At 39.0% G+C, this 14,674-nt stretch overlaps 1 protein-coding gene across 1 annotated transcript in view; it reads left to right on the forward strand.

The window, feature by feature from the left end:
- Nucleotides 1-9,511: 9,511 nt before the first annotated feature.
- The window catches only part of HBP1 (HMG-box transcription factor 1), a 31,808-nt gene continuing 26,645 nt past the window's right edge, over nucleotides 9,512-14,674 (forward strand). Inside the window, exon 1 of the mRNA XM_045828436.1 lies at nucleotides 9,512-9,620. Coding sequence (XP_045684392.1) covers nucleotides 9,606-9,620 — 15 coding nt within the window. The 5' untranslated portion in view covers nucleotides 9,512-9,605. The remainder of the gene's footprint in view (nucleotides 9,621-14,674) is intronic.

Here is a 14,674-nt window from a genome sequence, read left to right on the forward strand (position 1 = left end):
TCTTTTAAAATGATAAAAAAATTTCCTACTTTTCTCAAGAAATGTTATGTTTATGACAAGGATTTGTTATAACATGACCTTTGTCATTCTTAAAGAAAATTAATAATGTGTAAGCCTAAGTAATACATCTGGGTAAGCCAAGACTTTCTTAAATAACTGATGGGATTCTAATATCTAATTATGTTAACACTTAAGGGAGAAACAGAATTATAATGAATGCTGGCTTCTAAAATTAAAAATAGTGTATGGTACAGCTTGATAATATCAGGATTTTGACAAAAATAAACTGGAATGAGAACTGAGACAATATAATAGGATTTCTGGCCAAGAAGGAGGCATAGGTAGACACACTCTGCCTCCTCACACAACCAAAAGGAGGACAACAACAAACTTAAAAACAAAAAATAACCAGAACTGCCAGAAAATCGAACTGTACAGAAGTCTGACAACCAAGGAGTTGAAGAAGAAACATTCATTCAGACTAGTAAGAGGGGCAGAGATGGGCAGCTGGGGTGGAGAAGAGGCGGCAGCTGGCAGACAGGGTGGTCCCACATTTGCATGCGGATAAATCAGGAGAAACAACTGGGGAGCGAAACAGACCATGCAACCCAGGGTTCCAGCATGGGGAAATAAAGCCTCATAACTGTTATAACTAAAAACCTGTAGGGGTTGAGGCATGGGAGAAACTCTTAGCCTCACAGGAGAGTTCCATGGAGAGAACCACAGGGTCCTAGCATGTGCACAAACCCACCCACCTGGGAATCAGCACCAGAAGGACCCAGTTTGCTTGGGGGTAGTGGGGGGAAGTGACTGAAAGACAGTGGAGAGCCCAGCAAGCAGCCTTTCTGACCCCTCACCCATATACAGCACCACAATGCAGCGATGTGGGTTGCCCTGCCCTGGCCAATACCTAAGGCTTTGCCCCTTACTGTGTAACAGGTGCTCCAGGAAAAAAAAAATATATATATATATGGCCTAAATGAAAGAACAGATCAAAGCTCCAAAAATAGAGCTAAGCGATGAAGAGATAGCCAATCGCTCAGATGCAGAGTTCAAAACACTGGTAATCAGGATGCTCACAGAAATGGTTCAGTATGGTTGCAAAACAGGAAGAATTGAAGGTTATACAAAGTGAAATGAAGGAAAATATACAGGGAACCAACAGGAAAGGGAAGGAAACTGGGACTCAATGATTTGGAATAGAAGGAAGAAATAAACATTCAACCAGAACAGAATGAAGAAACAAAAGTTCAAAAAAATGAGGGGAGGCTTAGGAACCTGTGAGACAACTTTAAATATTCCAACATCTGAATCACGGGGGTGCCAGAAAGAGAAAAGGAAGAGCAAGAAATTGAAAGCATTTGAAAAAATAATGGAGAACTTCCCCAATCTAGCAAAGGAAACAGACTTCCAAGAAGTCCAAGAAGCTCAGAGAGTCCCCAAAAAGTTGGACCAAAGGAAGCACACACCAAGGCACATCATAATTACATTACCCAAGATTGAAGAGGAGAGAATCTTAAAAGCAGTTAAGAGAAAAGGAGACAGTTACCTACAAAGGAGTTTCATAAAACTACCAGCTGATTTCTTAAAAGAAACCTTGCAGTTAAGAAGGGGCTGGAAAGAAGTATTCCAAGTCATGAAAGGCAAGGACCTAGATCCAAGATGACTCTATCCAGCAAAGCTATTATTTAAAATGGAATGGCAGATAAAGTGCTTCCCAGATAAGGTCGAGTTAAAGGAGTTCATCATCACCAAGCTCTTATTATATGAAATGTTAAAGGGATCTATCTAAGATAAGGGAGATGATAAAAAATATGAACAGTAAAATGAAAACAAACTCACAACTATCAACAACGGGACCAAAAAAAAAAAAAAACCAACTAAGCAAATAAGTCAAACAGGAATGGAATCACAGAAATTGAGATCACATGGAGGGTTATCATCAGGGCGGGGGTGAGAGGAGAACTGCGGGGAAGATATAGGGAATAAGAAGCATAACTGGTAGGTACAAAATAGACGGGGGAGGTTAAGAATAGCATGAGAAATGGAGAAGCCAAAGATCTCATATGTACAACCCATGGACATGAACTAAGGTGGAGGAATGGTGGTGGGAGTGGTGGTGCAAGGCAGAGGGGATTATAGGGGAGGAAAAAAATGGGACCACTGTAATAGCATAATCAATAAAATATATATTTTTTTAAAAAGTGAGAAACCTTACCTGTTTCAGGGCACTTTTAAAGGCAGGAAAACTGGTTGCCCACCTGAACTATATAGTCATAATTTTTCACGAGTATTAAAAAAACATTTAAAATATTATGCAAATATTAGCAACCAAGTACACCAGGTATTTCCAGGGGACTTGTGTCCCCAAGAATAGCTATGAGAGCTTAAATTAATTCAGTTCTATAACTGACTGACTTCACCAAAATCATTTACTTTGAGTCTGTGGCAGAACTCATGAGCAATTAAAATCTCTTGGTTCCTTGTGTAATTCTTGGCTTCATATAGTTTCCTAATAGTGATGTTATTGGGCCTAGTGTATAGAGAAATTTATAGAAAGTTTCCAAAGCAGACAGTATTTTGAGAGGAAAACTCTTATTTGACCCACAGATCTGTGCCATTCTATCCCTTTTTATGCTGTTTGTAAATCTAATATTGCCTAGGAAATCCTAAAGAAGCACATGACTATGTTTGATATGGAAGTAATTGTCTATACCATAAAAATGAAATGCTACCTATTAGGTGGTCTTGCTAGATTTTGACTTAACCATAGCCTGGGTCTTGCCATTTTACCAAATTTTAAGAAGTATTTTTTTATATGTGTATATATATGTACATATGTTTGTGTATATATACTGCAAAATGTACATACATGAAATGTTAGTAACAATTATAACATTCATTGTAGTAATGAGTATCTTTTAATGGAAAAACAGAAAACTTTTTTTTCCAGGTGCAAGGGAAAGTTAAGTGTAAGCGGGACATGAACTCGGAAATGACAAGATGCCTGGGCTCTTCACTGGCTAACCCAGAGGTGAAACTCTAAATGCTTTCTATCTAACATTAAAAAATGTTTACAAAATAGAACCCCCGAATGCTCTTGTGAGCAGTAAATATGACCAGTCAAAATACTGGATAAAATTGCTTCCAACTGTTGATTTTCCATCTGTGTCTGAACTGAAAACCTACCTGGATCCTGCTGAGGAACGAGAATGAACATGCATCCCTCCAATGCCACTGCCTCTTTTAGGCCAAAGGCTGACACTTGATACAACTGTACTTCCCTTTACATAATGACTATATTCTTGAAGTGGAAATGAATGACACTTTTGAACGCCAAGTAATATTTTAGGAGAGGTGCTCACTATAAAGATATCTTTGGCAAATCTTTTTTCCTCATAATTGCTCCTTAAAGCTGAACTTAAATATCCTCAGCCTTTTTATTACTATAGCGCAGTGATTGTCAGCCTGTGTGCTACGAGAATTTTTAAAACATGCAATACCTGATTATTTAGTCTGGGGCACTGACCTCTTTTCCCTTAGATTGTCAAATAAAAAAATGACAACAGTCAACAACTGCCATCCGGTATGACTGCCCTGTGCTGAGACATAAACAGCTAGGTCATATAATAGAGTTACATCTTATTGGTCACATTGCTTAATAAGTTTGTGTCGGACTGGTTAATTCTTGGTACCAGAAATCCTTATATATAAATATAGATACCTGTGTATTTATTTATTTACTTAAATTTTTTAAAGAGGGGGAGAGAGGAAATGATTTGTTGTTCCACTTATTTGTGCTTGATACATGCCCTGACCAGCGACTGAAACCACGACCTTGGCCTACTGGGCTATGCTTTAAGCAACTGAGGTAACTGGCCAGGGCAGCAACTGTTTTTCTAAAATTCACTTTAGAGCAAAAAGGGTAAATACTATTATTATTTTTTTGTGAATCAACCAAAATTACACCAGTTTTTTGGTCAGACTGGCAATGTATATTTTTTGGTGCACTGCTGAATTTTAGTAATTAGTTTGTGCCATGAGATGAACACAGTTGAAAATCGCTACTATAGTGCATTATTATATGCTGTATAACTTGAAGAATTGAAGTGTGTTAGACAAATATCATTTGCCTTTGAGAAGTCATTTGAGCAGATAAAAACCCATTACACCAGGAGGAGACAAAATGAATGACAACAGTGCTAATTATACATAATGTAGCTAGAAGATAAGACCTGTTTTCAAATAATAGTGATAAATATATAGAACAGGTGAGACTTAAAGCCCATGGAAGCTATTTAACAGAGTTAATGTTCAAAAGGGTATATGACATACAGCATGACACAATATACACTATACATTAGTAAGAAAATTCTTGCTACTTATTCTCCCCAACTTTTCATCCATTTTTTTCAGCAAACATCTATTTATTGATTGCACAGACAAAAAGATGCTTTATGGTCACCAGAGTCAAATCTTAACTTTTAGTTGCATTAATAATTACAAGCACAAGAGACATATATTACTCAGTTCTAAAATAGCACTCATCATCTCCTACACATTACAAGTTGAGTTTTTAAAGTACAGTTAGTAAAACATGGAATGGTATTTTGGAGAGTTTAAACCTACCAAGACGATATTATCTGGAAAGTTTGAGAACTTACTTTTCAGACCATACATGTGTTCCATTTCCCAATTTTAATACTTAATTTGCTTACCTTTTGAGAATTTGCACAGCAATATTCTCAGTATTTAAGTAATACCCCATGTTTGAACTTCTAAGTCTTTAAAGCAGTCACTGACCTGCCAAATGTGATGGAATCAAGGGAAATGTATTGTTTATTTATACACCATAGATTTTATCAATATTTTTTTTACCATCTTTAAGATTTCATTTCTTTCTGATAACAGAATTTTACCATTGGAAAAACCTTGATTTCAGATGGCTTCTTCACAAGTTTTGGCCATAGTATGTGTGTAACATGTGTGATTGATATGGTATCTACACTAACCAAGAGTAGGTGTTATTTAACCAAACTGATTTTTTTAAATGCCAGTTTTATTATGGAAATGTCTGAAGAACATATAAAAGTTAGTTATACCTGAAAAAGCTGTGGTAATTATATATAATGAAATATTACTCGGTTATAAAAAAGAATGAAATCTCACCATTTGAAACAGTGTGGATGGACCTACTATGTTAAGTGACATAATCCAGAGAAAGACAAATACCATATGATTTCACTTATATGTGCAATCTAAAGAACAAAATAAATGAACAAACAAAATTGAAAGACTCATATATACAGAGAAGAGATGCATGGTTACCAGTGGGGAAGGGGTTTTACGGACTGGGTGAAAAAGGTGAAGGGATTAAGAAGTATAAATTGGTAGTTACAAAACAGTCAGAGAGAGGAGAGCAAAAGGGATACAGTCAATAATACTGTAATAACTATTGTGCCAGGTGGGTACTAGAAATATCAGGGGGAGCACTTGGTGAAATGTATGATTGGCCACTCTGTTGTACATCTATCTGAATGTAATCTGTAATAAAAAAATTAAAAACTTCTATGAAAAAAGTAATTACAGTTATATTTGTTTTAGTGAAAGAATAGAATTTCTATATGTAAAGATTTCCAAGGAGCTCTTTGCTAGTTTTTGTTCCTTTGTTCTTTTTGTTCCTTTTTGTTCCTTTTTGTTCCTTTTGTTCCTTTGTTCTGGCTTACCAGTTGGCTGGTTTGGTAATAGTCACCCAGGAATTGATGATGTTGCTCACCCAAGGATATGTTTATTGATTTTCAGAGAGAGGGGAAAGGAGAAACATGGATATGAGAGACAATCATTGATTGGTTGCCTCCCATGCATGCCCTGAAGGGGAAGGAAACTGCAACTTAGGTATGTGCCTTGACCAGGAATTGAATTTGCAACCTTTTGGTGTTTGGGACAATGCTACAAGCAACCAAGCCAGTGGGCCAGGGCTTAATATGATGTTTCTGTTAAATATACATAAGGTATCAATGTGGTCATTTAGCTTCTCAGGAAAGTCAGAAGATAGGACTAATTATAGAGAATTCTAATACTGATATTTAATCAGTTGTGACTGAACTACTACAATTTTACGACTTGGACAAAAATTAAAGTATGTAAAAAATTTAATCTATGCATCCTTATCAATTAGCAAAGTGGTCAACAAACATTATAAACTAGTCCTGGCTGGTGTGGCTCAGTGGACTGAGTGCCAGCCAGCCTGTGAACCGAAAGGTCGCTGGTTCGATTCCCAGTCAGGACACATACTTGGGTTGTAGGCCAGGTCCCCAGTTGGGGGCATGAGAGAGGCAACCAATCCATATATTTCTCACATATTGGTGCTTCCCTTCTTCTCTTTCTCCCTCCCTGCTCTCTAAGTGTAAACAAATAAATATCTGTAAAAAAATATTAGAAACTAAATATTTTTGAATGAATCAATAGAGACAATTTTTTAGTGCTATTCAAAGATAAATTATTGCTTATACTGATTCAATATCTTGATCTATGGTTAAAGTTATTTTTCCCATTACAGTATTTACCAATAAGAATATCTCCACTAAGACTGTTAGAATTATAAGGTTTGTATGCTTGATGCTTTGAAAGAAAGGCCAATATTCAATATATCAGAGATGGAGTAAGAAAGTTCAAGAAGACAGAAGAACTAATACACAAATCCATCTTAAGAAAGCTCAAAATTCAGGGTTCTTATATATCAAGGGAAGACAGGATGGGTGAGGCAAAGAGGTGTAAAAACTGTAGACAGCCAGGCTGGGGAAGGGATCGAAAGAAAAGTGGGCAATTTCTAACTCCCTGAATTCCTGGAAGGTCCTTTGACCACCGCTGATCTGCATCTAGTTCTTGAGTCATTATTTTATGCATATTTCCCCACCTCTGCTGACACAAGGTATCCTCAAGTCTGAAGCAGAATTCCCCTACTTCGGCAATTTTCAAACTTTTTTATCTCATGGCATACATAAACTAATTATGAAAATTCTGTGACAAAGCAAAAAATATACAGGGTCCAGCAGGAGTAACGCCTGCTTGAGTGTGGGTGGTAGGGTAATAATATGGGTGTAGTTTTAATTTGAACATTCACCTAAAATGTCATGTGGTGTGCTTGAGTGTGATATTGTTACAAAATAGCATGCTTATGATTATGTAATAAAAAGGGGGACTTATTTTTGCTGGACCCTGTATTTATTGCCAATCTGACAAAAAAAAAGGGCATAGTTTTGATTGAACCACACCGATGGAAAAGAGATCAGTGTCCCTGACTAGATTCTCAGGTATCGAGTGTTTTAAAAATTCATGTTTTAAAAATTCTCGCTGGTACACTGGTTGTAAATCTTGAAATCATAGCTCTAGTTAATTACATATCTATAGCAGGAGCTATTAGCCTGAAGGCCAGAGAGAGGAAACATTTTACTCTTTGTCACAAGGCTTTCAGTAAAACTTGCAAATGGAAAGACTTTTAATGTAAAGTTTAGCCAAAAACAGATTTCACAGTTTATGCCCTGAAGAGGGAAAGGAGTAATTTAAGCTCTTGAGAACTCACTTTTTGGACAAGGGGAAGCTTTTCAATTTCTTGGAGGGAGTGAGACATAAATATCTCAGATTTTAGTTTTAAATGGATAGGTGAATTCCATAAATTTTCCTTTTTGTCAAGAAATTTAACATTGGAGTTTACATTTTCAATTTTGGGGCACGATGAACCTCTCCTGAAAAATAAGGAAGAAAATAAGGATATACAGAACTGCATGGACACAGTCAAGCTCTTTTCTTGGATTACTCTATTAACCCCTTTTGGATGCTAGTCAAATCCTGTCCTTTTTCCTGAGGGAAAAATTCTGGCGTTTTGTTGGCTTTCTGAGTTATTTTTCACAAAAATGTTTGATTACTATTTGTGAATTCGGAAAGTAAAACCTTTGATCACATTCTATTGTGATAGGAAGGACTATCCTATAAATAATTCTCTTCAAGCATTCAAACAGAATCCCTAAAAAGAATTTGAAAATTTGTTTCAACATATGAGGGTAATTTTGGATTACTTGATTTGTTATGTGGCTTTCATGCAGATCTAAAAATTCAAGAAAAGTAATTAATTAATTGAAGAAATAATAAGCTATGATTTTAGGCTCTTTTCAGAAATTTGACTTTACTGTTTTCTTACTAAGTTTTCCTCCTCTTAAACTTTAAGCATACAAATAATGATCTAAAGATATAAAAACCTAAAGCATAGCTTAAATGATTAAACACTAAAGGTTCAAAGGGAAAAGGCTTAATAATGTCTTTGTAATGCGAATGGTAAACGTATCAATTATAGGCTAGATGTGCTGTGGACAGCCATGTTTAAAACGAAGGGAATCTAAAGCAGAGAAGCCATCCTCCTTGGGTGAGTCAGAGCATTAGTAATTTAAGGAGGAACTTTTGGTGGAAACAAGTGGAAAGACATACTTTTATCAATGGGAAGCCATTAGGAGGGGGAATATCGTTACCAAATACCAAAGAAACTTAGGTAATGATTAACAAATTAAATCAGTTTAAGTCACATTATAACCTTCTGTATTACTGTAAACAACGAGCAAGTTGGTCAAAATAGAAAACACCGTTTTGACTTCCTTCAATTTCAAAGCATATAGTAATCGTCCACCCCTTTCACAGCTTTGTGAAATTTCCAGACCGTAAGCTTCCCTCTCAACTGCCCATTCCCAAGGCTATCAGTGCCTCGCCTATAGCCGGCAAAAAATGTTGGGCGGCTTGAATTGAGTAGGCAAACAAATATTAAATTACTGTCCTGGGGTGACGAGCAGAGGCTCAGAATAAAGAAAATCTAATTCTTTCCACTGGAGCCCAGCACCACCTCTACTGTCCCCATCATGACGGACCGAGATTTGTGGGTGACTAGGACCATCGCGAGGCTACAATGCTTCCGCTTTGGTAGTCATCTCCTTCCCCTAACACTTAAACAATACCTTGGCCTGCTGCCAAACTCTGAGCAGCCAGGCACTATGGCTGTTTATGACCGAGAACGGGTACCGCGAGAGGCTGGGGCTGCTCTGACTGCTAGGACCAGTCGAGAGGAAGAGAAGAGGCCAAAGCCTTAAAACGCTCCCTTCCTCCGCCTCCTCCCTTTTGTCCCAGACACCAAAACAAACGAGCTGATACACGTGTCCCTATGACTCTTGTTTACTATCAAGACTTCGCTGTTCACGCACCTCTGGGATATGTAGTCCAACCGGTTCCTCTGGCACGCGGCTTCCCAGAAGCAGAAGTAATGCTGAGACTACGAACCCACAATCCATTTCGGGAGCAAAGTTTGGCGTGGGTCCCTGGAGCCTCGGCAGCAATCCAATCCGAAGCGCTTATTTTAGTGACTGACACGCCATCTTCTCCAATAAACACAACATAAAAGTCAACACAAGCCCGCCCCTCGAGACGGACCTCGGTATCACCCAATGGGGAAGGGAAAGGATCGAGTGGCAGTTCCACAGACCAATAAGAGGGTGAAAGAGCTGGAAGGAGGCTCAACCCCCAGGGGGTTGAGGGGAGGGGGAAGACGAAGCTTGAAAGACTTGGTAATGGCGACGGGTTTGGTAAGTAGGAAAGTTTCGGTTGAAGAGTGAGAGCGGAGACGGGAACAGTAATGCGCACCGGGGAGGCTGGCCTCAGTGGGAGAGGGGGTACGCGAGCTGCTGGTGGTGTTGTCGCGGCCAGGGCCGCCCGCGCCCGTGCTGCCCGCACTCTGCGGCGGGTTTGTTGTCTTTTAGTTCGGGAAGGGGTGGGGGTGGGGAAGGGAGGGGCAGGATCCCGAAGGGAACGGACGGCCGGGCGTAGCTGGGTCCGCGCTCGTCGTCCTCGAAAGGCTTCCCTCACGATGGGGGCAGTTAACCGGTCAGCAGCTGCCCGCTGCGAACCCAATGGATCGACGCCCGGCGCAAGCTCACCTGGGGCTTCGGGACCGCGCGGCTCCGGGGGGGCGCGAGCGGGGGCGGGGAGGAGTAGGCGAGGACTTAGTTCTGAACCAGATTCGCGGTGGGTGGCCGGACCTGGTGCGGAGATGGGGTGGGGGGGGTTTCTGGGCCGGGGGAAGGACCGAGGCGGCGCCGGGGCTGTCCAGGAAAGTTTGATTTCCAACTTCCACCGCACGTGGGTGGAGGGTCTGAGGTTGGCCCGCGGTGGGACACCGGCCGGGGATGAGGGACTCGAGTGAGGCGCTTCCTCATTCGGGTCTTAGAAGGGCTCGAGCGGTGCTGGGGAGCTCGCGGAGCCACTGGGCCCCGGGGCTCATTGTTACGCAGTTCGAATGAATGGACTCCGAGGCGCATGCGCGGTGGAGCTGAGCGGAGGGGAAAAACAAGCCTGGAGTCCAGGCTGCGGTCACATGATGGGGGGAGGGGAGGGGGAACGCGATGAATGGCGAAAGAGGGTGGGGGATGGACTTGGCTTGAAGCTGCGGGCACTGCCTCTGTGACCGAGAGCCGAGACTTGGCTGGCGATTCCAGTCTCCGCCTTCCAACCTTTGCTGCTGCCTTAGGCAGATTAAAACAAAAAGGAATGCAGGCGAAGTCGACCGCGGGGTCCCTGGTTTTAGCTTGTTTGAATGCTGCGTACTGTTTAGGGGATTTTACTCGCTTCTGTGCCTTCTGCAATACTTAGAGTTAATTCTCAGGAAGTTTTCATCAGGAATCGCTTTTAAAAGGAGCACTGACAGCAGGACAGCACTCAATAGTTTTTAGCTTAGGATGTGACCGATGCCATAAAACAGAAGGGTAAAAGGGAGTGATATATATTAGGAAGTGTTGGAGTCCTAATAAGACTTCCACCTGAATACCCGTAACAGATGATTCCGAACAGTGGTTTTGAAATTAAAGTTAACTTTTGAGAATTAAAATAATTATAACATTTGTGAATACTTTTCTATTGTTTACCTATTGATAATCTACCATTGTAATGTATTCCTAGAATTTTTGGTCTTAGCTTACTTTTTTCTATTGTCTTTTGCTTTAACCTTACTAACCAGGAGTGTTAGGATCTTGTTTTATTTCCTTGGTTAAACTACCCAGTTTTGTTGGGTTGGCAATATTTAGCAAGTTTTAAGGAAATTTAAATTATGTTCAAAATAATTAAATTCACTCTTGAGTTTTCGAGTTACTTTATGCTTTTGAGGAAGCCACTTTACAGCAAAATACTGCTGTTCTGACGACATTATTTATAGAACAAAAATTTGCACATTCTAGTCCATTTTATGTAGTTTTGCAAGCCGAATTACCTTTTTTTTTTTTTTCCTGTCTGGAAAACCCATCCCCCCTTGTTCACTTCTTAAACTTTGTTCACTTCTACGTAAGTTAGTTAAAAGGTTACCTTCTCCCAAGATTTTACTGCACACCTGCCCCCACAATCCTCCATGCTTCAAAGTGCCTACTTCTCAGACTTCAAACGTGGACTGTCACTTTAAAGAATGGTCTTCTCCACTATATTTTCATTTTTTTGGACTTCTGCTCCGTGGAGGTGGTATATATATGGCCTGGGGTTAATGAATGAATAAACTGCTAAGCCCTGAAGATTTCCTGGAGGAAGATTTTCAAGCTGGTGTCTTGTATTTCTGATTGAAATGAAGATTTTTTTTTTCCTGTCAAAAATTATGTTACTACCATGTTAATGAGACAATGCCAGGTATTTTGCATGTAGTATATTTTAAATATGAAAGTGAATATTTACTTAGAATGAATATAAATCTAAACAAAATTTAAAGCTGACAGATACTGTATATATCACAAAATTCAGAAAAAATATTCTTGTTAACTGCCTGACACATGGATAATACATTCCTTCATACTTTGGTCTGCATTTACTTTGGTGCTTCATATATAATTTATACTATCATTTTCCATAGAAAATAGAAAAATAATTTTCTGTTGAAACAGATAGTTATACATATTTAAAAGTTACTCAGGAAAAGTTAAATAGCTTAGAAAAACTTTTCACAAGTTGTCATAGGTCATGTAGAATTTTTAGAATTTAAGTTAAGTTTAGGAAAACAAGTTTCATGTATGAATTTTAGATTTCAAGTTTCTCCTACAATGACTCATCTTGAATAGTGTTTGAGTTGATAGCTTTCTTTTAAACAGGTTTGTGCATGGCTTCTTGTAGATGATGTATTGTGGGTTTTCTATTATCTTCATCAATATCAGCATTTTGTGTCAGATCAGCTCAGAATTGATAAGAATCTGTATAGATGTGATTCTGTACTGACCAGCAAAGGCAAGGAGTCTGGTCTGGGCAGCAGTGACTGATGCAAGAGGGCTTTGGAATCAGGTAATCATGTGGGATGTAGTATTTCTTTCTTTCTTTCTTTCTTTCTTTTTTTAAGATTTACTTATTTTTATTTTTTTTAAGATTTTTATTTATTTATTTTTAGAGAGGGAAGGGAGAGAGAAAGAGAGAGAGAGAAACATCAATGTGCAGTTGCTGGGGGTCATGGCCTGCAACCAAGGCATGTACCCTGACTGGGAATCAAACTTGCGACACTTCGCAGCCTGCGCTCAATCCACTGAGCTACGCCAGCCAGGGCTGGATGTAGTATTTCTTATACTTGCAGTAATTGTGTTAGGTAGACAGGTTCTGGTCCCATTTACAAATAAGAAAACTGAGGCATAGAGGTTAGATTCTTCAGCCACGTAGGTAGGTGGTAAGTAATATTCTACAGTAGTATGTTTTACTAAAAGTACCACCCCTGGCTGGGGTGTGCGTGTGGGTCCCCAGCATAATGGCAAACAAATTGTTGAAACATTTCTTTGAAATCTTTTGTTAGAAGTTTCATGGAAAATAATTCGGGAAGAACTGCTTTAAGGTCCCTGACTACTATTGGTCGTAGAAAGCTGCATTTAATATAGTTTATTATGAAGGTTCATATTAGTTTAGAATTATAATCCATTTTTAAGTACCTCAGTTCTCACGCTAGAAATGCAAATTCATTGCAAATTATCTTCTGACCCTTCGCTCACAAAAAATTTGAGTTTGGTATACATACGGTCCTTCAGAATTAGGGGAGAGCATATAGGAACTTCTTTCTGTGAAATTTATAGTAAGGATGGACAGTGAAGGATTCGGGGTAGAATAGGCACTTGGACGTAGTCTAACTTATGTTGATCTATACCTTTTGACATTTTTCTCATTTCTTTTCAAAAAGAAAATGGTCCCATTCAGTTGGCAGAATCCTGTTTTCCTCATCCATAATAATACTTTGTTCACAGAGCTGTTGTGAGGCTATATAAGGTTAAACAAACTGTGGAAATAAATGGTCTGCATGGAGTAGGTAGGCATTTAGAAAAACTATTTCCTTCTCTTCCATTCACTGAAACTTAGTTATTTCTGGTCCTCTCTTAGTCTCTTACTTAAGATGTTGTGACCCTGTACTTCTGAAAGTATGCTAAACAAAAGCAATAGAGTCTTACCAATCCCACCCAATGAAAATTTGTAACATCACATTTCAAAGCACAGCTGCAGAATGTCACTCTTCCCTTTTGAGAATCAGTGTTCTAGTGAAGAGAGAACATATATACTTATACATGAATCTTACAGTAACCAAAGTAGAATACAAAAGTATGAATGAACAATGGGTTTAGCTCTACCAGGAAGTATCTGAAAGAGGAACTTGTTTATCAGAGTGAATGTCTAATTGGTATAATGTATGGGGGAGTGCAATATTTTTGAGTATGAACTCTTCTGGCATTCCTTTAATGTAATCAGAGGCCTCGCTTCCCCCAAATAGTTTGACCAAAAAAATGAGAACCAAAAACTTAAGCTTGTATATGGGTTCGAATTTTGCTGTCATGTATTTAATTCTCACACAAGCCCTGTGAGTACATAGAGGTACTGTGAGGCTGAGGTTAAATGACCTACCCAAGGTGACATGGTCTACAAGAGTGAAATTCAAGTCTTTTGACTAAGTCTGCCTTCCACTTGAGGTTTACAGTTGCAAAATCTCCATTATCTCAAGACCAGTTTTTGATAACCAGCATCAATAAGGTATGCAACTGCATAGAACTCAAGTTCAACAAGTATTTATTTGGTCCCTTTTATTATTTGTAGGTGGCTCTTTCAAAATTAATTTTTTTTACTTCATTTACTTATCTACCAATATCCCATGTGATGGGATATTGGTAGATAAGGTTAGGAACTGAAGAAATGATAGTTGCAAGGAGGTGTTAGTGAATTATAAATGGTGATTGGTGGACAAGGCAAGACCTGTTAATAGGAAAAAATCTAGGTGGGAAGAAAGAAAATCAGCTCTACAGGGTGAGGGGAAGGCAGACAAGCTGCTACACTGCTTCTATGGACCCCAAGAACAGTGTTATTTCATACACTTAAGGCTAGCTCTGAGAAGATGTATACGTGTGGGCAACCTGAGTTTCATAAAGGTAAAAAGAAAACTTTCAAGTTTAAGATTAAAGCTGGGGTGACTTAAGCAGTTCACATCTATATGTAAAGAGTTTATAGAATGACTCATTTCCTTTTATGTCTTAGGCATCACTAAGTAAGGAATCCATACTGATAACAAACTGTTGCAGAGGAAGCTGGGGGCAGGTGGCTTACATGGATAGAAGTTTGGAAAGTTAATACATTGTGTTTTTAGTACACTATCCCT

Source organism: Phyllostomus hastatus, unplaced genomic scaffold, assembly GCF_019186645.2.
Source record: "Phyllostomus hastatus isolate PE091 unplaced genomic scaffold, TTU_PhHast_1.1 phas_scaffold_78, whole genome shotgun sequence".
Taxonomy (NCBI): domain Eukaryota; kingdom Metazoa; phylum Chordata; class Mammalia; order Chiroptera; family Phyllostomidae; genus Phyllostomus; species Phyllostomus hastatus.